At 40.3% G+C, this 27,655-nt stretch overlaps 3 protein-coding genes across 4 annotated transcripts; 1 reads left to right on the forward strand and 2 right to left on the reverse strand.

Annotated features, from left to right (window-relative positions):
• The first annotated feature begins 1,488 nt into the window (after positions 1 to 1,488).
• echdc3 (enoyl CoA hydratase domain containing 3) lies at positions 1,489 to 6,259 on the forward strand. Its single transcript, XM_026146261.2, has 6 exons — positions 1,489 to 1,862; positions 2,716 to 2,837; positions 2,912 to 3,009; positions 3,594 to 3,794; positions 4,415 to 4,593; positions 5,307 to 6,259. The coding sequence occupies exons 1-6, from the start codon at positions 1,672 to 1,674 to the stop codon at positions 5,458 to 5,460; spliced, it is 945 nt and encodes a 314-aa protein (XP_026002046.1). The 5' UTR covers positions 1,489 to 1,671; the 3' UTR covers positions 5,461 to 6,259.
• Positions 6,260 to 14,783: 8,524 nt separating this feature from the next.
• LOC113008668 (zinc-binding protein A33-like) lies at positions 14,784 to 17,614 on the reverse strand. The gene has a single exon (XM_026146258.2). It carries the CDS (start codon positions 16,479 to 16,481, stop codon positions 15,093 to 15,095), a length of 1,389 nt encoding a protein of 462 aa, XP_026002043.2. The 5' UTR covers positions 16,482 to 17,614; the 3' UTR covers positions 14,784 to 15,092.
• Positions 17,615 to 17,944: 330 nt separating this feature from the next.
• kcnj8 (potassium inwardly rectifying channel subfamily J member 8) lies at positions 17,945 to 26,994 on the reverse strand. Of its 2 annotated transcripts, XM_026147675.2 has the most exons (6): positions 26,393 to 26,994; positions 24,971 to 25,119; positions 24,007 to 24,167; positions 20,917 to 21,056; positions 20,260 to 20,476; positions 17,945 to 20,110 (listed from the first exon to the last, which is right to left on the reverse strand). In XM_026147675.2, exons 1-6 carry the CDS (start codon positions 26,737 to 26,739, stop codon positions 19,859 to 19,861), a joined length of 1,266 nt encoding a protein of 421 aa, XP_026003460.1. In that variant the 5' UTR covers positions 26,740 to 26,994; the 3' UTR covers positions 17,945 to 19,858. The 2 variants fall into 2 exon arrangements, with proteins under 2 accessions (XP_026003460.1, XP_080147852.1); XM_080291726.1 differs by lacking the exons at positions 17,945 to 20,110; positions 20,260 to 20,476; positions 20,917 to 21,056 and adding an exon at positions 21,155 to 22,057.
• Between the last annotated feature and the right edge of the window lie 661 nt (positions 26,995 to 27,655).

Here is a 27,655-nt window from a genome sequence, read left to right on the forward strand (position 1 = left end):
GAAAACAACACAGCACAATAACTGCTGCTATTAAAGTGGTTAATGACATCGTTGATTCAATGGACTGCAAAAAATACTGTGCTGCTCTTTTTCTTGACTTGTCAAAGGCTTTTGATACAGTTGACCATGCTATTTTATTAAATAGACTACACAATATTGGTCTATCTGTAAATGCTGTAAGTTGGTTTTCAAATTACTTGTCAGCAAGAAAACAGTGTGTCCATGCTGCTGGGTCTTCTTCCTCTTTTCTCCCAGTATCCAAAGGAGTTCCACAGGGCTCCATATTAGGGCCATTGCTATTTTCTCTTTACATAAACAACCTTTGTGATAATTTGTCAAATGCAGCATTTCATCTTTATGCAGATGATACAATTATTTATTGTTTATCCCCTTCAGTAGAACAAACCCTGCAATTTCTGCAGTCTGCCTTTGATGTAGTTCAGTCCCATTTAACTCAACTTAAGTTGGTGTTAAATCCAGAGAAATCCAAGTTCATGTTATTCTCAAATGGCAAAGAATTGTAAGCTACGTCTCCTAAGATTAAAAGAATTCAAGGAACTGAAATTGAAATGGTCACATCTTACAAGTATCTAGGGGATCATTATAGATCAGAATTTGTCATTTAAAACTCACATTCAAAGGCTTGTGTCGAAGTTAAAACTAAAACTAGGTTACTTTTTTAGAAATCAATCCTGTTTCTCCCTCCAAGTGAGAAAACACTTGATTCATGCAACTTTTTTACCTTTATTGGATTATGGTGACCTGCTTTTTATGAATGCACCTACCCACTACCTAAAGAGGTTGGATACTGTGTACCATTGTGCTTTACGTTTTATTACTGGCTATGGAAATCGTGTACATCATTGTTCTTTGTATGCTGCTGCTAAATGTCCATCTTTACATATTCACAGACTCTCCCATTGGTTGATCTTTATCTATAAATCTCTCCTTGGGCTGGTTCCATCTTATTTATCTGTTTATATGTATAAAAACCACAACCAATACAGCCTTTGTTCTCACAATATCATACAATTGATTGTCGCAAAAATCAGAACAGAATTGGGGAAAAAGTCTTTTTAATACGCTGCCCCTGCTTCCTGGAATAATCTGCAGAAGGAACTGAAATGATCAGAATTGGTTACCTTGGGAGAGTTTAAGTCTGTCTTAAAGGAACGAGAGAATAACTCTTTCACTCAGTGTGATTGTTTTTAATGTAATTTGATCTGTTATTGTATATTTTACACATGTTGGTATGGGATATTGTATTTGTTTTAAATGTTATATACTTATGTGGTATGTGTATTTTGACTTTTGTTGCCATGATGCCAGGTCTCACTTGAAAATGAGATTTTTAATCTCAATGAGATTTTTACCTGGATAAATAAAGGACTAATAATAATAAAAATGACATCATCGCCTAATTTGCATAATTGGTCATGCTGATGTAATTGTAACCTACGCTGTTGGAGAGGGTTAGGGTTACTTTAGGGTTACTTTATGTCTCTTCCACATCGTGGAACATTTGTCGCTAGTCGCTCTTTAGAAAAAAAGTCGCTAAGGGGGTCTGAAAACTCGCTAAATATAGTGACAAAGTTGCTAAGTTGGCAACACTGTGAATTTCGTGTTGTGCGCATGCGTAGAAACAACGGGTAGGATGGTTTGTCAGGTGGGATGGATTCTCAGAACACCGGAAGTGAGCGTGAAGACGAAGCGGCCACGGGCAAGATGGCACGGAGCGTACTGTGTACATGCCTCGGTGTGCTTCAGCTAGGCAGGAAAACCGCGCTGCTGTCCGGTGCTCGTTTCTACTCGCAGAGCGAAGCGGAGCCGCTGACACTGAAGCAGCAAAGCGACGGAATAAGGTGCAGCTAGTTACCGTATCTGGTCCATTATACAGATGCACAACAATTATGGAGCAAGACTTTCACAACAGCAGTTTGTTGTAGTGATCCGTACAGTGCCTCAGTTTGTGTGTCAGACCAACACGTACACACAAAGTACACTCGGGATGAATATTACGTCAGTGAAAAGCGGTTAAAATGTCTGCTATTCTGAATTGGAAACAATGGGGAACATGTTTTCAGGTTACTGGTTTAATTTAAATGCACAAAAGCTCGAAATCTGAATTTCATGAGCAACAACGTGAACATTATACTGTCTGTCTGTCCAGACCATTTTTTTCTGTTTTTCTCCTGTCTTCACCCACTATGATGTCAACACAAAATGAAGTTTTTACATTATGTTTTCATGTATTAAGGAAAAGAAGTTCTCCAAACGTACCTGGTCCTGTGTGAAAATGTATTTGTGTCCTAAACCTAATAACTGGTTGTGCCACCATTGGTGCAGTGACTTTGTTTCTCAGCTGTTTCTTTAGATCATGGTCATCAGGCTCTATTTAAGTGATTTCTCCATTCAGCAGGTCTGCTGCTATTCAGACCTTTCTCTAAAATTATAATTTATTTGATTATCTGAAACATTTAAGTGTGACAAATGTTCAAAAATTAAGAAATCAGGAAAAGGGCAAATATCTATTTACGACACTCTACCTCATCACCTTCAGCGAAATCAAAGATGGGAAATAAAAGAAAGGAAAAAAGGTGGCAGACGCCTATATTACAGAATCATTTTAAAGATGATTTCTGTAACCTTGGTGAAAATTGTTCTGAAATATGTTAAAGAAATATATATTTTTTAAAAATTTCTTCTTGTCTTCAGGAGAATAATACTAAACAACCCCAAGAAGAGGAATGCTTTGTCTCTGTCCATGCTCGAGTCTCTCCGAGAGAACATCTTAGCTGATGTTGACAGCGAGGATCTCAGAGTTGTCATCCTATCAGGTTGGTGTTTGTCTATTACGTGTGTGACAGAGAGAAAGCCAAATGCCAGTCTGACCTTGTTATGTGTATTTCAGCCAAAGGTCCAGTGTTTTCCTCTGGACACGACCTGAAGGAGCTGACATCTGCTCAGGGTCGAGAATATCACACAAAGGTGTTTCATACCTGCTCAGAGGTCAGTTAGTGTTTCTCTGTCTTCTTGTCTTGTCATTCACTGAGACGTTTATTGATAATTTTGTGAATTAAAATGTAATGAATCATGCCATGCATATTGAAACGACTGCAAAATAAAAACAGATGTTTTCAGACAGTTTATGTGACCAAAAAGCCAAATTTGCTTAATTTAAAATAACATGAAAAAGAGACAAACTTTATATATAAGGTGGACTTTGTTATCAAAACCACTGATTGCCCTGTCAAAGATCGATCTATCCACCTCAGCTTCTTTGGTTTGTTTGTTTTGTGTTTTTACTGTGACTGCAGCTTACATGCTGACAAATCACTGTACTGTTTGCTTTGTTACAGACACTCAGGTACAGTTCTGGTCACAAGTTTCCGTCCATTCATCGTGGGCATGAATGTCATGGTTATTTTGAGCTTTGAGCTGAATTTCGCAACTTGTGTAAATCCATTATTCTCCTTAGAACAATTCAAAGAAATCACTAAAAGTCCCAAATGATGGAAACATCAGATCTCCACATAAATATAAATATGAAGGAAAAACGTTTTAAATATTATGATTTGCGCCCTGTGCTGCAGGTGATGACGCTGATACAAGACATACCTGTTCCAGTGATCGCCATGGTGAACGGTGTTGCCACAGCAGCCGGATGCCAGCTTGTTGCCAGTTGTGACATCGCTGTGGTGACGGAGAAGTCCACCTTTGCTACTCCGGGTGTCAGCGTGGGTCTGTTCTGCTCGACGCCGGCGGTGGCCATTGGCAGAGCGGTGCCGAGGAAGGTGAGGCGCTCCTCCAATTATTTTTGGTTTTATAGTTTCATTCGATGGAAACTTTTAGATTTTCTTCTTGTTAGGACTTAGAAAAGTTCGTTATTCACATGACATTATGCGAAAGATCAAGATAAAATCAGAAATGATCATAAACCGAAGTCATTTAAAAAACGTCTGCTTTTTAAAGGCTGTTTTTTGTTTATTCTCATTAATAATCAATTTTAACATTTTTGTTTTGTGTTTTGAAGGTTTGAGTAATTACAGTCACTACGAGTAAATTAAAGGTACACGAGGTCCTTTTTTAAATCTTTATTTACACCCTGTCTTAGCTTGGTCTATAAATGAACATCATGAAAATTATTCAACAGAAAAGTTCTCAGTTAAACCCTGTTTTCTATGAGGCACTCATGAAAAACAGGACGCTGTTCTCTGGAGTTTATCAATCTGTCTGTCATTCAGCTCTGAATCACTTGAAGTCAATATCACTTTTGGATTTTGATTCTTCTAAGAGGACACGTGTTCAGAACATGTTGTCTCTCTTTGGATCTACTCAATTGTGAACAAACATCCTTAGTATTCTAGTATTTAGCTCTAATCAATACACACCTTCCTTTCCTTCTTTTAAACAGGTTGCTATGGAGATGTTGTTCACAGGAACTCCCATCTCAGCCCATGATGCTTTGCTCCACGGTCTGGTCAGTAAAGTGGTGCCGGAGGAGCAGTTGGAAGAGGAAACATTAGCCATCGCCCAGCGTATCTGTAAAGCTAGCCGACCTGTTGTAGCCCTCGGAAAGGCCACTTTCCAAAGGTGAGAATTTACAGTGTGTAAACTCACAGACGGTTTCCATGGCAATAATTTCATAGGAATTAGTGATGGGATTTGCGGCTCTTTTTAGAGAACCGGCTCTTTTGGTTCAGCTCACTAATAAGAGCCGGCTCTTTCGGCTCCCAACCGGCTCTTCAGGTTGTTTTGTTGCTTTAATTAATTTATTATTAACAATAATATGAAATTATGCACAAAAGGAATTACTAATTTAAAAAAAGAAGTTTTATTTATATATGTTTCTATATAAATATATACTGTGGCCCCTACAGACAAAGCACGTACAAACTCCAAAACACATTGCTGACCTTTCAAAACAGAGCTACCTAGATCACATTACACAATTGAAAGCATATGTATATTGTTTGTGTATTTATACACAAGCACTCATATATATTCAAATAATTAAAAAAATGTTCATTTACCTGTTACTACCACACACCAAATCCGGTCGTACGTGTTTTGTCTCTAGGGGCCACCGTAAATATACTTTTATTTATTCACTCCACATAAAATGTAATAAATAAATCATAATACAAAAACCAACTATCTACATTTTAACTTTTAACTATTTAAATTTTCAGCTTTTTCCTTTTAAACAAATTTAAAGTGAAACAACACAACACACTGCAAACCACAACACAATTAAATATAAATTAAAATATGTGGTGTTTGTTTCTGTATGTTTCCTTCCTAAGACAAATGGCTCAAGGTCGCGATGCTGCGTATGCCACCGCATCAAAGGTGATGGTCGACAACCTGGCTCTCAGAGACGGGCAGGAGGGGATCCGCGCCTTCATAGAGAAACGCAAACCAGTGTGGAGCCATAAAGCAGAAAAAGCCCACGACTGACTGAGTTTTAGCAATGAATGAGTTTTATACAATGATCATGTGATTAATATTGACAGGAACACATGATTAGCACTCACTGGTGAGTTTAGTAATTACCACCAGCCTTCAGTGAATGTGTCGGCTGTGCTGTTTCATGTTCTCTGAGGATTTCCTCCTGTTCACCATAGCTAAAGATGATGATGATCCATTGTGTGCCTTAAATGCTGCTGTGAGAGCAATGAGAAGGAAATACACTGTTGACTAAGATGGTGGATAAAAAAATTGACGTAATAGATAAATGCTGCTTTCTGTCCAATTTTAGATGGATTAAATGAGGTTAAGAATGGAACGAGAATCTTAATGTTGAGATGAGCTACATCTAAGCTCTGTTTGCTAGACTGTAAATCCTAAACAGAAGCTAAAGTTTGGATCTTTGAGCAAAATTACTTTTTTTTTCAGATCCTGGTTTAATTAGTTCTGGATTTGTAATTAAGTAGAAGATTATAAAAATTAATAGTCTTGACACAAAACTATAATATTATAATTCAATAAGCTTGTTGAAATACAACACTCTACTTCAGTAGCTTATAGAGGTATGAAATGTTGCCAGTATTTCAGTAAAAAATTAATAACAACATAACTACAACATAAATCTAAAAAATGAAGTATTTTTAGGGATTTTCTTTGTCCTGTTACACATAATCCTCACAATGACTGACGTTAGTCCATCACCTTTTATTGTGCCAGCTTTTTGTTAAGTGGTGTTTGTGTTAGTTTCTGTTGTTTTGGTTAAAAGTGTGCATTAAAATTAAAACTCTCATATGGATTTATTTACGCAAAATTTAAATCAAAGTGGCTAAAATGAAAACCTTGTTCACAAATTCAATGTGAGGCGTCATTGACACAGAGAGCAGAGCAAGACGTTATCAGAGTCCAGATTCGCTCATCATTCTTGTTTTCTCAAGGCTTCTTTGCTGCTACGCACACAGCAAAATCAGCAGTCTTTCACACCTTGGCTCGTGTGATTAGGTAGAGGATAATTAGGGGGTCCATTGTCCGTCTTGGGGGGACCCTAGAACTGAAGAAGCTTCTCGGATGAGAGGTGAAACGTCTTCAAGCATCTTAAAGAAGTCCAGACGCTTTTTTCCCCAAGCTCCTTAGACTACGCTGACCTGGATGACTGAGAACCTTCACAAACAACAAGTTACAATCCAAAAAAAGGGAATTATATATTTCATATGCATTCTAATTCTGAGTTTATTTATCAATTAACTAGAGTAAAATATGCATACTTAAATGTATAAATAATGCTCTTTATGGCGTAATTTAGCCTGTAGTGTTAATCTCATATAATACTACCCAGTGTTGGTCAGTGTTAAATCCTGACTCAATTTAGAGTCAATTTAACTCTGGAATTTCAACTCTTGTGAAAGAGTAAATTTAACATGGTGAAAGAATGTCCGGAGTGTAGCATTGTCCGAAATTATTCAGGTTTAGAGTATATAGGAAAACGGGTGGAAAAGTTCATGGTTATAAAAGTGGTTAAAATATATAGTTGATAAAAGGTGCTTGGTTACCAAGGTACTTCATTTACAGTTGTAAGAGTTCAATGAATAAAAGGATTTCATGATTTAGAGTTAATTTATATGCTGTGTCCAAATTCAGGGAAGGGTGCTCCGAAGAATCCTACCTACGTGACGTAGGTAGGATTCTTTGAACAGCCGAGTAGGATGGGCTTGAGAAGCTGGCCTTCGTTCAAGTCTGCCCTTTATTCCACACATTTCTGGTCGTTCACACCACAGCACGAAAACTGAAAAATGGACCAATAAATGATGCTCAGTGTGTTGTGTACTGTTTTAATTTCCGAGGAGCTACAAAACCGGTATAAACGTCGCTGGTATGTTTGGTACCTTAGGCTCATCAGAGCCAGTCATATCGAGGTAAAATAATCTACCCTAAACTACACGCATTTAGGAATTACATAGCTAGTTTAACGGATAAGTCCTTATTTTTTTTATTTATTTTTTTTTACTTAGACCTGGTTTAATTCTGGTATAGAACCAGTCGAATATTTGTATATCCAACTGCAGCTGTCAGACCATAGCAGGGGTCACCAGCCTTTTTAAAACTGAGAGCTAGATAAAATTGTAAACAGCTTGGTTCATCTCCAAAAGTTGATTCTGTTCATCTGGACGTAGCGTTTTGTGGGAGAAACGTTTCGTCACTCATCCAAGTGACTTCTTCAGTTTCAGCTGACTGCAGGTTTCCCCAATCTTATAAACAGTGCATTTGCATAATGACTGAAACCAGCCCACTCAGGGAACAATGGGCTGGGAGGTCAGTTCCTTAATCATAATTATGCAAATTCTCATGACCATTGATCAACAACCACTGACCAAAACCCAGAGGGTTTACTTTCCTGGATAATTGAGAATGCATCAAGAAAGTTGGTTCATCTTTAGTTATCTGATAATAACAATTCTATCTTGATAAGCTGTCTTATCACAGGTTAATTTTTCAAAAATATTAATGATTTAAGAAAGGAAAGGGCTACATGTCAACATCCAACTCTTTATTTCTATTAATGTCTTACTTCGTTCCTACCTGATTGACATGTTTAGGAATTATGAGTGATTGGCACACTGTAGTGGTAAAAGTTGCTACCAATCAAATTAGGACATCGTAAAGTTAAAACAAAACACAACTGACTGTTTTATATTATATCTAATATATATTATGTAATATATATATGTGCCACCAGGGACTCCTTTAGGACCATCGCATTCAGTTTCAGAGTCGGTGTGTCCACGGTGTGCCAGATCACCCCCCAGGTAGCAACGACCATCTGGGACTGTCTAGTGGGCGACTTCATGGCTGTACTTTCTTTTTTTTTTTAATTCATATTTTTATTAAGGTTTCAAAAGCAGGCATTCACAGTATGTACATCATTTAAGCATTCTTCATACTTAGGTTATCTGCCTTAAATACTGAAATAGTATTTTAATTTACATCCAAGTCATAAGGGAAGAATACTTACAACGATAGAAGTAATTGAAACCATCACATAATCCGAAAATATAAAAAACAAAAAACAAAACTAACAAACCTAAGAAAAGAGAAAAAAAACAAAACAAAACAAAACAAAAAAAAGAAACAAAAAACAAAAAACAAAAAAAACAAAAAACAAAAAAAAAAAAAAAAAAAAACACGGATGTGTTGGTATGGGGTGATCCTATAAATATATATACATACATCATAATTATTGGTTTGTAATAGTAAAATCTGGCCTATGAGGCGTGATATATTTAACCCAGTTTTCCCAATATGATGTAAATTTCTCCAGCTTGTGGTTAACAGAAGCTGTTATCTTTTCCATGTTATAAATTTCCATTGTGATTTCCATCCATGTACTTATGTTTGGGCTCTCTGGGGATAACCATTTTCTGGTGATATTCTTTTTACAGGCCACCAATAAAATATTTATTAAATGTTTATCATATTTAGGCCATTCCTGAGGTATATATCCAAAGAACATAGTCTTACTCTCGAGAGGTATTTCACGTTTAAAGATATCCTGTAAGGCATTATGTATTTCTCTCCAATAATCCCTCAAGATTGAGCAGTCCCAGAAAATATGGTAATGATTTGCACTTTGATTTCCACAGTTCCTCCAACAAGCAGGGGGGTTATCATCATAATGAGACTTCTGAGAAGGTGTTATAAAGTATCTAATTAGGCACTTCCAGCCAAATTCCCTCCACTTTTGTGAGCTGGTACACATCCACTGATATCTCCATATTGCCGTCCATTCTTCCTCTAATATTTTTATCCCTCCTTCCTTCTCCCATTTTGTTCTAATATATGAAGTCGAATGTGGTTTCAAATCCATTAGACCCTTATAGAGACATGATACAATTCTATCAATAGTTTCTGAGTTATAGCTTTTTATAAACAGTTCCATCAAGCGTGTGTTTATCATTGTTACGTTTCTCATCTTCGTGTCGGCATAGTGCCTTAACTGCAGATATCGATAGAAGTCTTCTTTTTCTAATGAAAATGTTTTTCTAAGCATGTCAAAGCTGAACAATTTTCCATCCTTCATTATACTGCACAGGGCTGTTATGCCCTTACCTGTCCAGTCCTTGAATCTAGAATCCAGTTCATTAGGTTTGAACTCTGAGTCGTAAGCACACCATTTAAGAACTGTAATATTGGTCTCGAGTTTATATTCCTTTATAATAGTTCTCCATGTTTTAAGGGTCCTTTTCACCCACATGTTATCAGTATTTTTTATATAGGTTTGTAAGTTATTGTCAGCTAGAGTTGCCTGAATAGGTATAGACAGCATTTGTTCCTCAATGGTTTTCCATTGGGCAGTGTATGATTGGTTACACCAGCATATTATTGCTCTCATCTGCGCTGCAAAATAATAATATCTGAGGTCAGGGAGGCCCCATCCTCCCTTTTGCTTAGCCAGCTGTAGTGTTTTAAGGCGAACCCTTGGTCTTTTACCTTGCCATATATATCTAGATAACATTTTATCCCACTCATTAAATTGACTTTGGTTAATCTCTATTGGTAGGGTTTGAAATAGATACAAAAATCTTGGCAATACATTCATTTTAATAGAATCAATTCTTGAATTAAAACTAAAGAAAGGAATTAAATTCCATCTTACTATATCTTCCTTTATTTTTTTGTATAAGGGTAGGTAGTTCTGTTCGAATAGTTTTGTAAGGTCTTTCGGTAAATTTATGCCTAAATATTTAAAACACTCCGTTTGCCATACCAGAGAGTAGCTACATTTTATTTCTTCTGGTGGGCTGTAGTTATATGAGAGTAGCTGGGTTTTACCTATATTAATTTTATAGCCTGATAATTGGCCGTATTGTTCAAATGACTGCATCAGCTTGGGTAAAGAATATGTTGGGTGTCCAAGGTAAATCAAAATGTCATCCGCGTAGCAAGCCAGTTTATATTGTGTCCCTTTGATAAAAATTCCCTTAATGTCCTTATTTTGCCTGATGGATTGAGCTAGTGGTTCCAAGTATAGTGCAAAAAGTAACGGTGACCATGCACAGCCCTGTCTAGTGCCCCTTTTTAGGGTAAAACTGTTGGATAGGCATCCATTAATTTTGATCCTGGCTGTAGGATTATCATATAATGCTTGTATCGTTTTAATAATCATATCATGAAAGCCAAATTTATATAGTACCCTGTAGAGGAACTTCCAATTGACAGAGTCAAAGGCTTTTTCAGCGTCTACACTCATCACAATTGCTTTGATTTTGTGTTTTTGTATATGGTCCATAATGTGTAGTGTCTTTCGTGGGGTTTTTCCGGTGACGTCACCATCCCGAATGGCAGGCTAAAGCAATAGCTCCCTCGCGAAAATAGTTATTTCGTCCCTTCAGAACATCAAATACTAGACCTACAAATAATACTCGAATAGATGAGAGGGGCAAGAATGGGGAAGACGCGTGCAAACAAAGAAACCACCGCAGCAGAAACTGCAGATGCAGAAAATTTGAGGAGCAGCTCTCTTACGAAGGGACAAGAAGGCGAAGCTAATGCTAACCCAGCTCTCTCAAGTGCCGACGTAAGTTTGACAAAAATCCTGGAGGAGATTCGGGACTTCCGAAAAGACATAAAAGAACAATTAACTGATATTAAATCAGAGATTACCAGCGTTAATCAAAAAATAACAGAGGCAGAGGTACGAATTGAAAAAGTGGAAGACCGTGTTCAAAACTTGGAACAGACTCTGAATAAGATGATAAAAGTCATGCATCAACAAGAAAATAAGCTACTTGACTATGAAGGAAGATCCCGACGAAAAAATTTAAGGATCTATAATGTCCCGGAAGGAGCCGAGGGCTCGTCTATGGTGGACTTTGTGGAAAAACTACTGCGGGACACTCTGGAGATAAACCCTAACGAGGAGTTTGGCATCGAGAGAGCACATCGGGCGCTGGCTTTAAGACCCGCCGGAGACAGGCAAGATAAAACGCGATCAATAATAGTCAAATTTCTCCGCTATAGGGTTAAAGAAGAGATCCTACGTAGAGCTTGGGAAAAGAAGAAAGTTTTTCTGAATGGGAAATTGATATTCTTTGACCATGACTACCCTCCAGTAGTACTGCAGAAGAGAAAGGAGTACGTAGAGGCGAAGCGGGTGTTAAAGCAGAAAAACATCCGCTTCCATACTCCGTTCCCGGCAAAACTACGAGTGTTTTATGAGGATGGAATAGTTCTGTATCAGACGGCGGAGGAGGCGACTACAGACATGAAGGACAGAGGACTTCCAGTTAATGTGACTACACCGAAGGAGAGTCTGGTCGAGCAGCTGTCCCGTACCGCCTGGGAAACCACGAGAGGTCCAACTCAGCGAGGGACAGACGACGAGCGAGAGAAAGATATCAGGGCGAGACTGCGAACCTTCAGAAGACAGATCATGCCCTCGCCAGAGGAGCTATAAGTACTGTCGGACGTTAAAATGAGGTAAAAATACGTGGTGTTAAATATATTTCAAGATGTTTTGTGAGAATATCTTTACCCCAATTGGATGAGACTACACAGATATAAGCGAGAGACACATAAGGACACACTTTTTGTGAAATGAACAACGACTTTGTTTTCTGCCGCCTCAAGTGCCATGATGGGGGCCCTCAGCCCATATATGGGAGAGGCTTTCCTCCACAGCTAGACGTTTTCTCTAGCTCTACACAGGGTCATTTCTTAGAGACCCCAGCCTTGGAATCACAGTTTTTTGTTTGTTTTTTTTCTCTGTATTTGATGTTTATGTTTGATATGTTTGTCTGTTTAGGGAGTAGATCTGATAAGTTTAATTTTACTTGCTTTATGGACATACGCTGATTACATATGGCTAGTGATAAAGTAAAATTTATATCTTTCAATGTTAATGGGCTGTTAAATCCAATTAAACGTACTAAAATCCTAACTAAAGTGAAAGCAGAACAAGCCCATATAGTCTACTTACAGGAGACCCACATGACAGATAAGGAGCACGTAAAATTAAAGAGAATGGGTTTTACTAATCTGTTTTTTTCTTCATACAAATCAGGACATAGGAGAGGAGTTGCAATCCTTATTTCAAGCAAATTAAACTTTGAAAAAGTATCTGAAATGGGTGATAAAGAGGGCAGATTTATTCTAGTAAAAGGGAAAATAGATGGGAATTTGATCACCCTCTTAAATGTTTATGCCCCACCAAAGAGTGATATTAGCTTCTTCCAAAGGATTATTAATATTATGGTAACAGAAACAGAAGGCCTTTTGATCTGTGGAGGGGATTTAAATATACACCTGCAGCCAAAATTAGACTCGTCTAGCAAGAAAACATACGATATGAAATCTCCATATATCAAAGTGAATGCACTTTTTGAGGAGGTAGGATTAATGGACATATGGCGAGACCTTTTTCCTAATAGAAAGGACTATACTTACTACTCTGCCCCACACTCTCTTTATACAAGGATAGATTATTTTATAACATTTGGTAAAGATAAGGATAAAATATATACTTGTGGAATTGGAACGATAGATATAAGTGACCATGCACCAATATATTTATCCATTGATTTTAACTTACGGTTAAAAAATAATACATGGAAATTGAACTCAAGTCTATTGAATGATTCACCTTTCAAGGCACAAATTAAATCAGAAATTAGTCTCTTTTTAGAGTTCAATGATACCGGAGAAGTACCACCTCCCATACTATGGGATACTCTGAAGGCGGTACTAAGAGGGAAAATTATAGCAATAGCTTCATTTAGGAAAAAAGATAAGAATAGAAAATTAGAAGAGTTGAGTAAGAAACTAAAGGAATTAGAAAGAAGACATAAAAGGGACTTAACACAGGATATATTAAGGGACATCAAAAACATTAGGAACGAAATTAACAATATAGCCACACAAGAAATCAAGAAAGATTTAATGTTTTTGAAACAGAGACAATATGAAAGTGGCATTAAATCTACCAAAATATTGGCGTGGAAATTGAAAAAAAAGATAGCGGAAAATACAATTTATAAAATTAGGGACCCAAGTACAAAAGTGATAAAAAATAAATTAAATGAAATACAGGAAGCCTTTGAAAGATTTTATAAAACCCTATACTCTGAAGCCCCGGGCGGGACTGAAGCTCAGATGGATAGCTTTCTGAACTCTCTAGACTTACCCACTCTAGATGAAGAACAAAATCAAGCAATGACAAAGAATATAACTGAGGAAGAATTAAAAGCTGCAATTAATAGGCTTAAATTAAGTAAATCACCAGGACCAGATGGTTACACGGCAGAGTGGTATAAAGAATTTAAAAAGGAACTGATACCTGTCTTACTGCCTACATTGAATTGGGTTTTGAAAAAGGTACAAATGCCCCCCAGTTGGAAGGAGGCAATTATTTCAGTTATACCAAAAGAAGGCAAAGATAAAATGGAATGTGGATCTTTCAGGCCAATCTCTGTTCTTAACGTGGACTATAAACTTTTCACATCTATCATGGCCAAACGGCTAGAAGAGTTCCTACCAACACTGATATGTAATGATCAAACAGGTTTCATACATCAACGCCAAACACAGGACAATATACGAAAGACACTACTCATGGCTGTACTTTCAACTGAAGACTGGCGGTCCATCGCAGAGGGATTCCAGGAGCACTGGAACTTCCCTCTCTGCTGTGGAGCTCTGGATGGGAAGCACGTCCAGATGAAGGCACCCCCCCAACTCAGGATCCATGTTCCACAAGGGAACTTTTTCAATTGTTCTCCTTGCATTTGTGGATGCAGGGTATCGCTTCCGCGTCATTGATGTTGGGGGATATGGAAGGTATTCTGGCCAACTCCACCTTTGGTCAGGCTCTTTGGGCTGGGACTCTCCATCTGTCTCCTGACCAGCCTCTACCTGGTGGAGAAGACCGTGGAGCCCATCCCCATGTCTTTGTGGCTGATGAAGCGTTCCCGCTGCGGCGGGAGATCATGAGGCCTTTCCCTGGACGCCTCCTCCCATTAGAGAAGAGGATCTTCAACTATCGCCTCTCCAGGGCCCAGCTGGTAGTGGAGTGTGCCTTCGGTAACCTCTCCTCACAGTGGAGGTTGTATCGGCGTTACATGGAGCTCCGTCCTGAAGTTGCGGAGAAGTGTGTGAAGGCGACGTGTGTAGATGGTTTTTGTATTTTATAGTTTATTTATTACATTTCATGTGGAGTGAATAAATAAAAGTATATTTACGGTGGCCCCTAGAAACAAAGCACGTACAAACTCCAATCTTCTGTGTTACCTGGATTTACATCAGTGTAAGGGACTCAACAAAAAACAAAGTGTGCAGGTGTGTTTTTAATAACGTTACAGAAACTACAAAATGACAAATAAATACTTTAAAGTTACACTTCTTTCACCATCTAGGTCACCAGCAAGCCATTTAAGACAATTGTCAGGGTTAATATTAGGTTACCATGCACCTCTTTACCTAATTATCGGTTTATTAAATATTGACTGCATTTTTGTGCATTGCAAAATGAAACGCACATGACAGAAGAGGTGAAAAAGTAAAAACTTGTAGTTTTAACAGGTTCTAGCTTTGGCAGCCAAAATTTTTTAGCCTTGTTCATCAGCGCACATGGCATTTTACAACGAACCGTCCACTGTTACAGAGATCTTCAGTGCCACTATCTTTATTGGGACGTCACACCAGGTGCTAATGTATGGAAACAGCCTGTCAGTGAAGCTGTGTGTGAAGGTGTGTATGTGTGTGTCTGTGTCAGAGTCATAAAATGACAGCTCTCCTCTGTCAAAGTCCAGCTGAAGTCTGATTCTCTTCGGGTTCCTCGTCACTTGCACGTCTGACCCCGGGTCTAATGGCGACAGTATTTTGTATTCACCACCACAGAACATCAGCCTCCACAGTGCAGGCCAATTGACTCCTTTCCTCTGAAATGAGTCTGTTAACACTCCCAGCACGAAGGCCGTATTGTCCCCAACCTCCACCTCCCAGCTGTGAGAGCCCGAGTCAAAGCCCTCGGAGCTGACAACGGAGAAGAAGTGATCAATCCTCTCTGGATTGTCAGGAAGCTCCTGGGTTTGCTCTCCCTGCCTCACACTGGTCAGATCTTCAGACAGGATTACGCCTGGATGAGCAGTGTTTGGATCCAGGATCACAGGACAGTAGGAAACCATCTCCTTCATCTTGACCCACACATTGAAGCTTAGGTTGCCCACATGCTGGGCCACATCTACCTGTGCTCCCGAGGCAAGCTCTGCATCATCAGGAAGAGGTTGCTGCTGAACTCGTTCCACTGCAGCACTGTAGTTCTGCAGAAATGAGACATTACCAGCTCTCAGCTCATTTTCTGTATCTTTAATGGTGCGGTAAAGTGCTGTTATCTCTCTGCTCAGAGCCCCAATCTTCTCCTTCATCACTTGACTCTTCTGCTCCTCTTCCTCCCTCAGTGCAACCAACCTGGCTGCCTCCTCCTCTTCTAGAAACTGGTGAAGCTTCTGAAAGTGCTCCTTAATGCTCCTCGCTGTGCTTTCAGCCTGAGCTCTAATATGCTCTGCGGTTTGATCACATTTCCCTTTAACCTCACGGATGGCCCTCATTTTCTTTTTCAGGGGTTTTAATGAATCCTCAAGTTTTTTCTTGTGGTCCTGAGATGCTTCATCAACAGACTGGAAACGGTGGTTTCTGTGAGCTTCTTGATCTGTGCAGTATCTGCACAGTAGCAGCTGCTCATCCACACAGAAGATGCTGAGTTTCTCAGAGTGCAGACTGCAGACGGGCTCAGAGGCTCGCTCCTGTAAGAAAGCCTCACAACGCTTCTTCAGCTCAAAATAAACAGGTGGACACTCCTTTGAAGACTTCCTCTTGCAGACCGGACACCCCAAATCATTTTTGTTTGCCCAGTATTTCTGTAAACAGTCATTACAGAAGCTGTGCTTACATGACAGGATGACTGGATCTTTAAATATATCTTTGCAGACGGGACACGACAGATCTTCCTGTAATTTAGACGCCATGTTGCAGTTAGTTCCTCTCTATACTGTCAAGTTACTTTCACTTTCCTTACGAGCCTCCTAGCAGCAGGTACAGTACATTGCCAATGACAGTATTCACAGTATTCCCTGTGGTACTATTGCAGCCTTTCCTCACTGGGAAGTCTTGAATTTTGCGATAAAGTGTCGTCTTTCATCCGTGCATCCTCAGCAGAGAGAAAAACAAGTTGCTTCCTCATTTCAAAAGAGGGCAGGGCTTCCTGACAATTCCTGTTACTGGCCAGATAAGAAATGGTTGAGTGGCAGTCAAAGAAGGAAGCTGAGAAGCTGAAGTCTGTATGTAGTATTTAATGTTTATGTGACACATAAATAGAGATTTTTGACATACATGTAAAAATACTATCAGTTGATTTGTTTTTCTTCCAAAATATTTGTAAATTAAGATCTTTGGCTCAGTGGTTTGAGTTTTGGGGATCTTTAGGTTTTCTCTACTCTTGTATTTATTTTTATTATGGTTCTATATTTCGTATATCTTCTTGTTTTCATGCTTTCTTCAGGTTCGTTCTGTGTTTTGGGGATTTATGTTCCCATAGCTCCACAGCCTTGTGTTTATGTTTAACTTCTGTTTATGGTTTTATTGAATCTGGGACTTTGGTTTCTTCACTGCTTTATGTTAATTATAAGTTTGTTGTCCATCTACTGCCTCTGTCTGGCCTCAGTATTAGTTATTTATTTTGATAGTCTCCTGTCTTGTGTGCTCTGGGTTTTCTTCTGCTTCTCTATCTCAGTCAGTTACGACACATGCTGCGTGCTCGGTCTCTTGCATTTAGATCAGGCAATGAGATAGAGTACAAAGCTGCGAAGTATGGTCTGAGGAAAGCCATTACAGCGGCTAAGAGGCAGTACAGAGAGAAGCTGGATGGCTTCTACTCATCGTTCTTTCCTCAGTCCCATCCTCTACACCCTGTACACCAATAGGGATAAAACCATACTGAAGTTCGCAGATGACAGTGATTGGTCGCATCACTGGAGGGGACGAAGCGGCTTATAGGAGAGAGGTGGCCGGTCTGGTGTCATGGTGTGGGGACAACAACCTCACCCTCAACACCGATAAGACAAAAGAGATGATAGTAGACACGAGGAAGGAGAGGAGGCCTCACCAGCTGCTGTTTATCCGGGAGAGTGAAGTAGAGAAGGTGAGCAGCTTTAGATACCAAGGCGTCTACATCACTGAGGACCTAACCTGGACATTGACACCACACAGCTGGTCAAGAAGGCTCAGCAGCGGCTGTATTTCCTGAGGAAGCTGAGGAAATTTGGTATGTCGGCCAAGATTCTACAAGGAAAGCAGATCTTAATCAGTGTATAAACTGCATTAGTGAGTTTGTTATATATTTGTGAAAGACTGTCTAACAGTATAATTATGTAATCTTTTTTAATGGGTTTCTGCATTTGCTGCTCAGTGACAGACAGACAGTGAAACCACATTCATGTTTTGCATTTGCATCGTTTGCATACATAAGTATTTATTCTCAAACAACACAAAGACAACCATACATGAAAAATACACAAATCAGTACCATACGGTGAATGACTGCCATGACTTCTCATTAGTAGTGATTGTGAACTTAATTAGAAAATATTACTTAAGCAGTGCGTCTGCCCTTACAACAGCCAGGTGTTTTTGCATACTGCTGTTGTGATAATATAGCATGCACGGTTTGGACAGATTATGGAAATGAACTGGAAACTGGAACCAAGCGGAACAAGCAGCGATACAGTGAAGGCAAACATGTCAGTAATGCTGATGCGACAGCTGGTTGATTTCACATGAAACTATTTGTGGTCTCAAAACTGCCAACAGAGGATTGAGCTGATGGTGAAGGATAAAGAAGGACTCTGAATGAATCACAACACCTTTGCAGTAAACAGTAAAAGTGAACACATCCCAGTCTTTTCCCCCTCTGCACAGTGCACACCATGGCTACAGTAAATCTACTTCAAAGCTGGAATAATCTTTTATTTTCACGAGACATTAACATGCTGATTTTTAAAATAAACCATTAAGGTACAAAAGGTTCAATGCAACCTCTCGTTTGTCCAGAGTGAAATCTTCAGATTGCTTTCTCTGTCTGCGGATCATTACAATAAGTGGAACACATCAGCTGGGTCAGGGAGCGTCTCGTCTTCTGAGTGGAGAGAACTGGTGACTGAAGTTGAGACCAGGCAGGTCACACAGACAAACACAAAGGGTATTGTGTGTGTTTAAGAATATACTATTGCTGCTATTCTGAGTATCTGATGTGCAGCATCATTGAGATAAAGGCATAGAATTGCTAGTTTAGGTTAACAAAGAAAACGGGGGGCAACGACAAGAAAGACGGATTTAGACAATCTGCATTCTTTCTAATGGCCAGCAGGGGGCAAATCCTTTGGTTTCAGAGAAAAGTCCAGCTGAACTGAAGTCTATAGAAGTGATCCTGACTTCATTAGTGAGCTTAGTGAACACTTTCCTGTTAATTAATAACTTTCAGAGCTTATACAATACAACATGACAGTCATTATAGAAGTTAAGGACCGATTATGGTCACCGCATTGGTCATGTCTCATCCACAGCTCTGTTTTACAGTGCACAGGCATTCAATGTATTTTTCTAAATGATAGGGGAAGACGAAACCTCTGCATCAGTGGTGCTGGTGTAACTTAAAACCAGAACAAGCAGGAAGATTATCTTCCTATGTGTAATCTGTGACTCTCTGAGCTTGTGTACTGATGCATCACAGAAGTGATGGTCAAACCAATACAGTCGTCTGCAAACTGCCTGATCCATGTTTTATCATCCTTATGGACTCTAATGAGGACCATAATGTACAGAAGGGACATAAAACTTATACAAGTGATTGAGTCCAAAAACCCAAAAGAAAAGTGTTTACTGACGTCAGTTTTAAGGCTTTAGCCAAGATCTGGGAGCCAGAGGAGTAGCCCCCTGATGGCCATGAGAAAGAATGCAGGCTAAAGCCACTTTTGCACGTTTTATACCGTAGTGTTTCAGAATGAAAAGCGCTGTATGTCATTTAGAAATCAGTTTAAGCTCACACAACCAATTCTGCAGTTTCCATCCGTCTCTTATCTGTTTTAGTATCTGCTTTCTGGGTTTCTGTCAGCGCAGAGGAATGTTACTTTAACTGCTTAGAGATCACAAATGTAATCTGAACAGGACCCATTTTAAACCATGAACGTAAACACAGGGAACATTAACAGTGAACGTGTCGAGACACAAGTCTAGCTATGCCAGTGAAAAGAAGAAGAATGAGTCCAATCAGAGAGACAGATGCACCAACACCCAGGATCTTCCTCCCCACCAGGAAGAGCAGTGGAGCCAGCAGACGGTAGGCCTCATGTCAGGTGACGGCGTTCAGGTTCTGGCCTCCATCGGTTGGGGTGAAGAACTGGACTTTAGGCACGGCGAGGCCTGAGTTGTTCCTGCGGAGACTCCCGCTGCTTCCTGCACCTTTGCGCATGGAGTTGTTGCGTCTCATGGAGTTGCGCTTCCTCAGTGAGTTCTGGTGCGAAAGCTCACTCTTCTGGAGGGTTTGGATTAAGATGGACGGCTTCTCGTCCAGTTCTCTGGCACTGCAGCATGGCGTCGCAACCTGCAGGAGGAACAAGAGAACATTTTGCGAACATCTCTTAAACCAAGTTCACCAGTGGGAAGAGACACTGACCCAAATCAATGTTTTGCTGTGATTGATGATGATAATGAACAAAAGTCCACCAGGATCTTTTTTGTTTTAGCGTTTACCTTGACTGTGTTGCCAAATTTGGAGTAGTCGACAGAATACACGCCCTCCTCCTCTGTTACTATGGAAACGAAGCGGTGGCCCCACTGGATCTCCTCGGAGACGTAGGAAGTCCGTGCCTGCGTGGTTATGCCCGTCGTCTCCACTACTCCCTCCAGGATGACAATCACCTCCAGGTCGCTGCACTGCAGCTCCATGGCTGACAGGTCGTACAGCGGGCTGAGGGCAGAGTGGGGGGAGTCCAGGTTTAAATATCGGAGTATGTCAGAGTATGTGCAGGTGATACATGGCTTCTGTTTTAGTTGTTTATTTAAACTTTAAGTCTGTGTTTGTCCAGCAGGTGGCGGTAGGGCATAAACGAGTCTCATCTTGTTATCTCACACTCTTACACTGTTACTTTTATGAGTTTTCTTTTTCCAGTGATTAACTTTTAAAAAGAACTAAAGGTAAAACAATTACTTTGGATTATTTTTAAAGCAAAAGCAGCCAAATGCCAATATTCTCTCCTCTCTGCCATTTTCTGTTAATCATAAATCAGCTGAGGGGCTTTCTGGTTGATAACACATCACATATTATCTGTTTGTGTGGACTGTGGAGAGCGCAAAGTGGGGTTCAGTCAGGTGTAATAAAGCCACAGCCTCCATGATGTGTTTCTGGACCTGTTTTTGTCGATGATGTGGCAAATGATGAGCGGGGCGAGGAGGAACAGGCTGTTGCTGCCCACAGCACTCTCTGTCTGCACGTCGATCTGATGGATGGGGATCACCTCCCCCTCTGGTGTGGTTGTCTTCCTCACAACCTGCAAGCAGACGAAGTGTAGTCCTAATTAACTAACAGCTCGATTAAACCTGAGAAAAAAATTGCTTTTGAGTGAATTCTGAAGTAATTAAGATAAGATAAGAGATAAGATAACCTTTATTAGTCCCACACGTGGGAAATTTGTTTTGTCACAGCAGGAAGTGGACAGTGCAAAAGTTATGAGGCAAAAATTAGAATACAATAAGAATAAATACAGTACACAACTGTACAGAATAGAATAAAATACTATATACAGTAGAATACAATAAAATAAATATACAATAAGATAAAAATAGAATACAAATACAAATACTATATACAACTGAGTAAAAATACAACGATGCCAGAAAGGATTATTGCACTTAGTGTTATTGCACATGTGTGGATGTGTGTGTTTGTTCAGTTAAAGTCTTTGTTGTGGAGTCTGACAGCAGTGGGGAGGAAAGACCTGCGAAATCTCTCCGTCCCACACCGTGGGTGCCGCAGTCTCCCACTGAAGGAGCTGCTCAGTGCTGTCACAGTCTGCTGCATGGGGTGGGAGACGTTGTCCAACAGGGATGACAGCTTAGCCGCCGTTCTCCTGTCACTCACCACCTCCACTGGGTCCAGAGGGCATCCTAGAACAGAGCTGGCCCTTCGGATCACCCTGTTCAGTCTCTTCCTGTCCCCAGCAGAGATGCTGCCGCCCCAGCAGACCACACCATAAAAGATAGCAGAAGCCACCACAGAGTCATAGAAGGTCTTCAGGAGTGGGCCCTCCACTCCAAACGACCTGAGTCTCCGCAGCAGGTACAGCCTGCTCTGCCCTTTCCTGTAGAGGGCATCTGAGTTATGAGTCCAGTCCAGTCTGTTGTTCAGATGAACACCAAGGTACCTGTAGCTGTCCACAGCCTCAATGTCCATACCCTGGATGTTCAGTGGTTGCAGTGGAGAATGCTTGTGCCTGCGGAAGTCTACCACCAGCTCCTTGGTTTTACTGGCGTTGATCTGGAGGTAGTTCAGCTGGCACCAGTCCACAAATTAAAAACCAACCACATTGTTAGACATATTAGACTTCATATGTAACTGATATCACCCAGGGCCTGATCCTGTTCAAGCCAAGTCCTTCAAATAAATCTTGGTACAACCTCAATTCATAACTCTACTCAGCTGTACTCACCAATCTGCAAAATGTTGCATATACAAATTGTGGAACAATTTCAGAAGAAAAAGGTGAATAATTAGAATATTTATTTTTCTATGTACAGTAAATAAAATCAAAAGATTCAGAGAATTTGGAGAAATCTCTGCGTGAGGAATGAGGCTGAGAATCAGTGCTGGATGCCCGGCACATTGCATTAATGCATGGGCTCTGGTCTGCTGAGCAACTAAAATCCTCCATCAGACTAGAATCAGACATCATTCCTGTCCCGAAGGTCTAGCAGTTTCTCCCCAGATGATCCCAGATGTTTACAGACTGTAGTTAAAAGAAGACAGTCTTTTCCAACTTTTTTGAGACATCCTATCAAATTAAAAATGAGCTCATATTTCTCTTATATTTTAAAATGCCACATTTGGTAAGTTTAAACACTTTCCGTGTCCACTGTGAATAAAATATGGATTTATCAGATTTGTGCACTTCACATAGCATCCCAATATATTTGAAAGTGGGTCTGTAGATATTTGGGTGAGATAGCGACATCGAGGTAAATAGAGTCAAGCTGAAGATTTCTCCTCTTGCCCCTGTGTCATTATATTTTTACTCCAGCCCCTTATTTAAGCTTTCCTTCTTACTAAGCTACTTGTTGCTTTATTTTGGTAGATACTTCAGTGATTAGAGAGGTGGGGTATATCATCTGAAGTGAAGAAAAGTACCCGGCTGATCATTTCTGCATTTTTGTAGTGAGTAATTACTAAAGTTGTGTTACATGAATAAATGTGGGTAACTTTCTTAGACTGGAGGTGCTCACGGAGATAAAACTGCCACAACAGCTCGACCAACAGATGAAAACTTAATCTGGTTAAAACGTCTTTCACATGTTGGTTCTTTATTCATTGAAAGAATAAAAAAAAAAGTCGCACTTCAGTTTGTAATAGATGCAACAACTCTGATCATCACATAAGAAAAAAACACTCATGTAATAAAAGTTTTTCTTGTGTTTTCAATAATTCATTTTGATGTTCTGATGGTTTATTTGTTGAACTTTTGTCTTGTTGTTACCTGGAAAGAACTTACGGACCAAAAGTAGATCAGGAAAGGAGGAATAACATTTAATAATAGACATTTTTAAACCCACGTTTGAGTTGCTCCGTATCTTTTAAAAATGTGAATATTTCACTGAAACTTTAAACAGAATTATTAGAACTGATCCCAAAGATCATTTTATAAAAGCATTATCTTTTGGCTAAAGACCCAAACTAAAGACCCACCTTTCTGACCCCGCTTTCATTTTTTTGCCTGTAAGTTTACCGGATTGAGTCACATCAAAGTTTTAATCTGTGACTCTGAAATTTCTATTTCAGTTAACTGAACAAAAACACAAAGTATTTATTGTAAAAAGATCTCTTGCAATACGTTCTAGGCCCACTAGGGGGCCGTGGCCCACACTGTGATTGGTAAGGGAAAGATTTGGGAGAGGTCTCATTTATATGTCTTAAATCTTTGGATTGTGGTGCAGTGCTGTTTTCTCTTTTGTTTTTATTGTTTAGCTATGATTTGTATTTATTTTACTTTGTGTGTTTCTTCTGATTTTTCATCTTTATTTCTATGTACATTTTATGAGTATATAAAATGAGTATGTGCAAAGCTATATAGGCGTATTTACAAAGTTTACATTTTCTATTAAAAAAAAGTGGCAGCTGACATTTTAGAGCAGCAATTAGCTGGAAAATGTCTCAGATTCATGTAGAAAAACACAAAAACATATGTTGAGCGAGTTTGATTTTACTGGTGGTTAAAACGAGAGGCTCACCTGTAACCTGACGGTCGCTCCAATGATCATGCTCTTCCTCAGATCCCCGATACGAATCATGAAGCACAGCCGGTTGTTCCGGACTGCGATCACGGCGTGGCGGCTGAAGATGAGCGTCTCTGCCCGACGGTTCGACTGAGCCGTCTTCATGAAGATACAGCCTGAGGAGGTAAAACTCGGCAAGGTTAACCTGAGCAGGTGCGTCTATGCACGCATCAGTACTTATAGGTCAGAATGGAACAAAGCACCGCAGTTCTTTTAACATGCCAAGAGTCAAAATGGCTTCACTGCCAGTGTTTGAGCGGAAATGAAGATGTCATCTGAACCCTTTTTCTTCAAGTTAAAAATGAGTCCTGTAACCTATCTGACCCGAGAGTCAGAATCATACATAATTAAAAAGAGGGCAAAGGGTCAAGCCGGAATTGTGCACTGTAGAGCCAGGCTGCTTTAAACCCGCAGGTCAGAAATGTTTTATGTTTCTTTTCGTCTCTTTCAGGAGAAATTTCACTTCAAAATAACTCAAAGGTGCTAAATTTAAAGACATCCAAAGTGCTTTGCTTCTCAAACAAAAGAAAACACTTTATCAGATATAGTTTTCTGGTATACTTTGAGCCCAGACCACCACAGCCTACCTGAGCACTGTTGCTGACCATGATCATCTTTTTATAGCCACACCGCATCCATGCTTACAGCAGGAAAATGTTTCATGGCACAAAGTTCAAATCTTAAACTGGTTTCTTTGACATGACACTGTGTGATGCTGTCATGTAAACATGAAGCAAAAGTCTCAGAGAAATGTTTCCAGCAGCTTGTGACTCTGTGCATGAAGAATTAAAGCAGCCCTGAAGTATAAACAGCATCCAAGGTGACAAAAACTGAGCGAGGTTGATATTTCTGTATTATTTTAACCATCGATTTTCTGCTGATCCTTTTAGGTTTGAGGTAAACATTTCGTGCACCTTACCCAACATCACAGCATTGATGATGAGTCCCACAATGTTCTGCAGGATGAGGACGGTGATGGCAGTGGGACACTGCTCCGTTATCACACGTTCTCCAAAGCCGATGGTCACCTGAACCTCGATGGAGAACAGGAAGGCTGATGTGAACGACCTGCAGAGGGGGAGACAAGTTAAATCAGATATCCTGGGGGATAAACTATTGTGAAATATTCCTCTGGTGCTGCTGGACCTATCGCTTCATGGTTGAAATGAGCTTCACTGTGAAAGAAACAATGTAAAACCAGAAAAAAGGTAAAATAATTATTTTAGTTCAGCTCAGTTCACTCTTTTTCATTGAGGAGCACTGCGACAGCGCCCCCTGCCTTCCGCATCCTGAATCGCAACCAATTTCATGCACAATGGGCTTAACCTCTAACATCCAGGTCTTCATGGCTGATCGGGGTTAGGGATGGGGTCACAACCACCAAGCGGTCAAAATGCATGTGAGATACTTGATGTGTAAGGTCATGTTTCAAATTCAAATTTTTATTCAGTTTGATTAAACATATTACTAAAATGCACCCTAACCTTGGATGTCATTTATTCACATACATGTTGGATGTTGAGAAGTTAACAGGAAGTAGAGTTGCGGTCTTCAGATCAGGTCTGGTCAAACCCTGTTACTCACGACATTTGCTCCCCAACTACTTTTCCACAAGACTAATTCGTAAAGCAAGAAATGATGACAAACATAGAAAAAAACAGAGCTGACCTCCAAAAATACTTTTGATGTAATATTCATGAAGGTCTTTTAATCACTGGTGCGTCAATATTAAAAAGCACGTGAACAAGTCGATGTCCTGCAGTTGAAATTCAGATAAGATAAAAGTGCAGACGCTTCATCAGCAAATTCAGAAGAGAAAAAAATTTATGTGAAAAGGTTATGATGATTATGATTATGAGATTTAGGGAGTGTGAAAATAAAGCAGTATTTCAATGGAAGATGGAACCGCCACCTCAAGTGGTTCCCGACAATGGATTCTGATCATTTCCAAGAAAGAAGCAAAAGCAAATTTCCTATTTGCCTTTCTGTCTTCTCCTTCCCTGTGGTAAGGATTCATGGGGGTGAGGGTGGATGCGCTAACATGGAAGTGCCAAAAAACGTTTCACCACATGCGATCTTTCTGCTTCTGCTCTTTTATTTGCCTGAAATAAACGCAGCAGAAGTTCTCTCATTCCCTCTTTTTTCTCTTCCACAGTTTAAAAATGGAGAATGTTGGCGAAGAGAAGAGGAGGCGGGTGGGAGCTGGGAGGTTTGGATCAAGTGCAGACGGAGACAGAAAGAATTTCGACAGAGCAAAACTTGACGAATTTACACCAAACACACTTTAACAACCTCGTTTTCTTGGAACAGGTTACATGAAAGCACTCAGGCTTTTCCTTACTTCAGATTTTTTACGCAGTCGGTCATGTTTTCACGCGTAGGGTCCAGGTCTCCGTGCGCAAATGCCACCAGCCACCAGCTCATGGCGAACAGCAGCCAGCTGCTGACGAATGTCGTGGTGAAGATGACCAGCGTGAAGCGCCATTTAAGGTCCACCAGCGTGGTGAAGACGTCCTGCAGGAATCTCCCCTGTTCGCGGATGTTCTTGTGCGCCAAGTTGCACGAGCCGTTTTTGGCGATAAAGCGCGCTTTGTTCACGCGGTCCCTGAACACCGGCTTGCGGGGCATCCGGGAGACGAGCCCCGGGAGACCGAACTCCTCCGGGATGATGCTTTTCCTCGCCAGCATCTTCTCGTCCGCTTTCCGCTCCCGATGGCAAAGAAAACAGTCCTCAGTGCGTCTTTACGCACGGACGCAGCATGCCCACCCTCAGGGAAACGCTCAAAGACGAACGAGCAGTTATAACTCCGTCGCCTTTCGGAGATGTTTCGGACTGAAGGCAGCGCGCCGCCTCTGCTCTGAGCCTCTGAGGGCTGGGACGGTCTCCACTCTGCTGTTGACGCACTTCCAGAGTCAAGACCCGCTCGGATCAGAGCGCTGCTGCCTTCAGGCCCCCCTCAAAGGCAATGGGAAAGGGCAAAACCACCGAAACAGCCTGCTTTGGAAGGCCCTAGAATCTTTTTTATCTTATAGGGTTTTTTGTTTTTTAACTTTTTTGGCAGTTTTTTAAGCACTAAACAGATGTCTCTTAAGTTCGGTCATTGTTTAACCCACTTTATCAAGAATGTGCATAAAGGGCTAATTTAATGCATGTAAATATCAAAGAAACATGGAAAACAGTGAAAAGGAAAGTCGTGAAATTTGGACCATTATTTGGCATTTTACAGAGGGGAGGAGCTACTCTTGTCTGTAATTGTAGCTCTTACTCAGGTTGGAGGCGGTAATCCTAACCCTACCTTCATTTAATGGAAGCCGAACAATCGGACCTGCAGGGAACTTTAGTTAGAGCTGGGTCAGCACTTTCAGCACTTTCCCTGCTAATCTACATCCATGAAACCAATCACTCTAGACTCAGTTGTCTATAAAAACCTTTATATTTACCCGTCTTTTCTATCCAGTTTAAATTTGTCAAGCCACAGGTGTTCTCCAGGCAAGCTAAATGTTCCTATGGGACAACCCCATACAGCTATAGGATGGTTGAGAGGTGGGTGTCGGGTAAAGTAAGGGCAAGATTTCGATTGTGCCGCTATAATTCATGCAGGAA

The sequence above is a fragment of the Astatotilapia calliptera genome, chromosome 17, assembly GCF_964374335.1.
Source record: "Astatotilapia calliptera chromosome 17, fAstCal68.1, whole genome shotgun sequence".
Taxonomy (NCBI): Eukaryota; Metazoa; Chordata; class Actinopteri; order Cichliformes; family Cichlidae; genus Astatotilapia; species Astatotilapia calliptera.

Excerpts from the sequence above, each read along its gene's own strand:
- echdc3 (XM_026146261.2), top strand. The coding sequence starts at position 1,672 with ATGGATTCTCAGAACACCGGAAGTGAGCGTGAAGACGAAGCGGCCACG. Across the intron at positions 2,838-2,911 it reads CAGAGTTGTCATCCTATCAG|CCAAAGGTCCAGTGTTTTCC; the intron begins GTTGGTGTTTGT and ends TGTGTATTTCAG. Across the intron at positions 4,594-5,306 it reads GGAAAGGCCACTTTCCAAAG|ACAAATGGCTCAAGGTCGCG; the intron begins GTGAGAATTTAC and ends TTCCTTCCTAAG.
- LOC113008668 (XM_026146258.2), bottom strand. The coding sequence starts at position 16,481 with ATGGCGTCTAAATTACAGGAAGATCTGTCGTGTCCCGTCTGCAAAGAT.
- kcnj8 (XM_026147675.2), bottom strand. The coding sequence starts at position 26,739 with ATGCTGGCGAGGAAAAGCATCATCCCGGAGGAGTTCGGTCTCCCGGGG. Across the intron at positions 25,120-26,392 it reads GACTGCGTAAAAAATCTGAA|GTCGTTCACATCAGCCTTCC; the intron begins GTAAGGAAAAGC and ends CCCCCTCTGCAG. Across the intron at positions 24,168-24,970 it reads CATCAATGCTGTGATGTTGG|GCTGTATCTTCATGAAGACG; the intron begins GTAAGGTGCACG and ends TTACCTCCTCAG.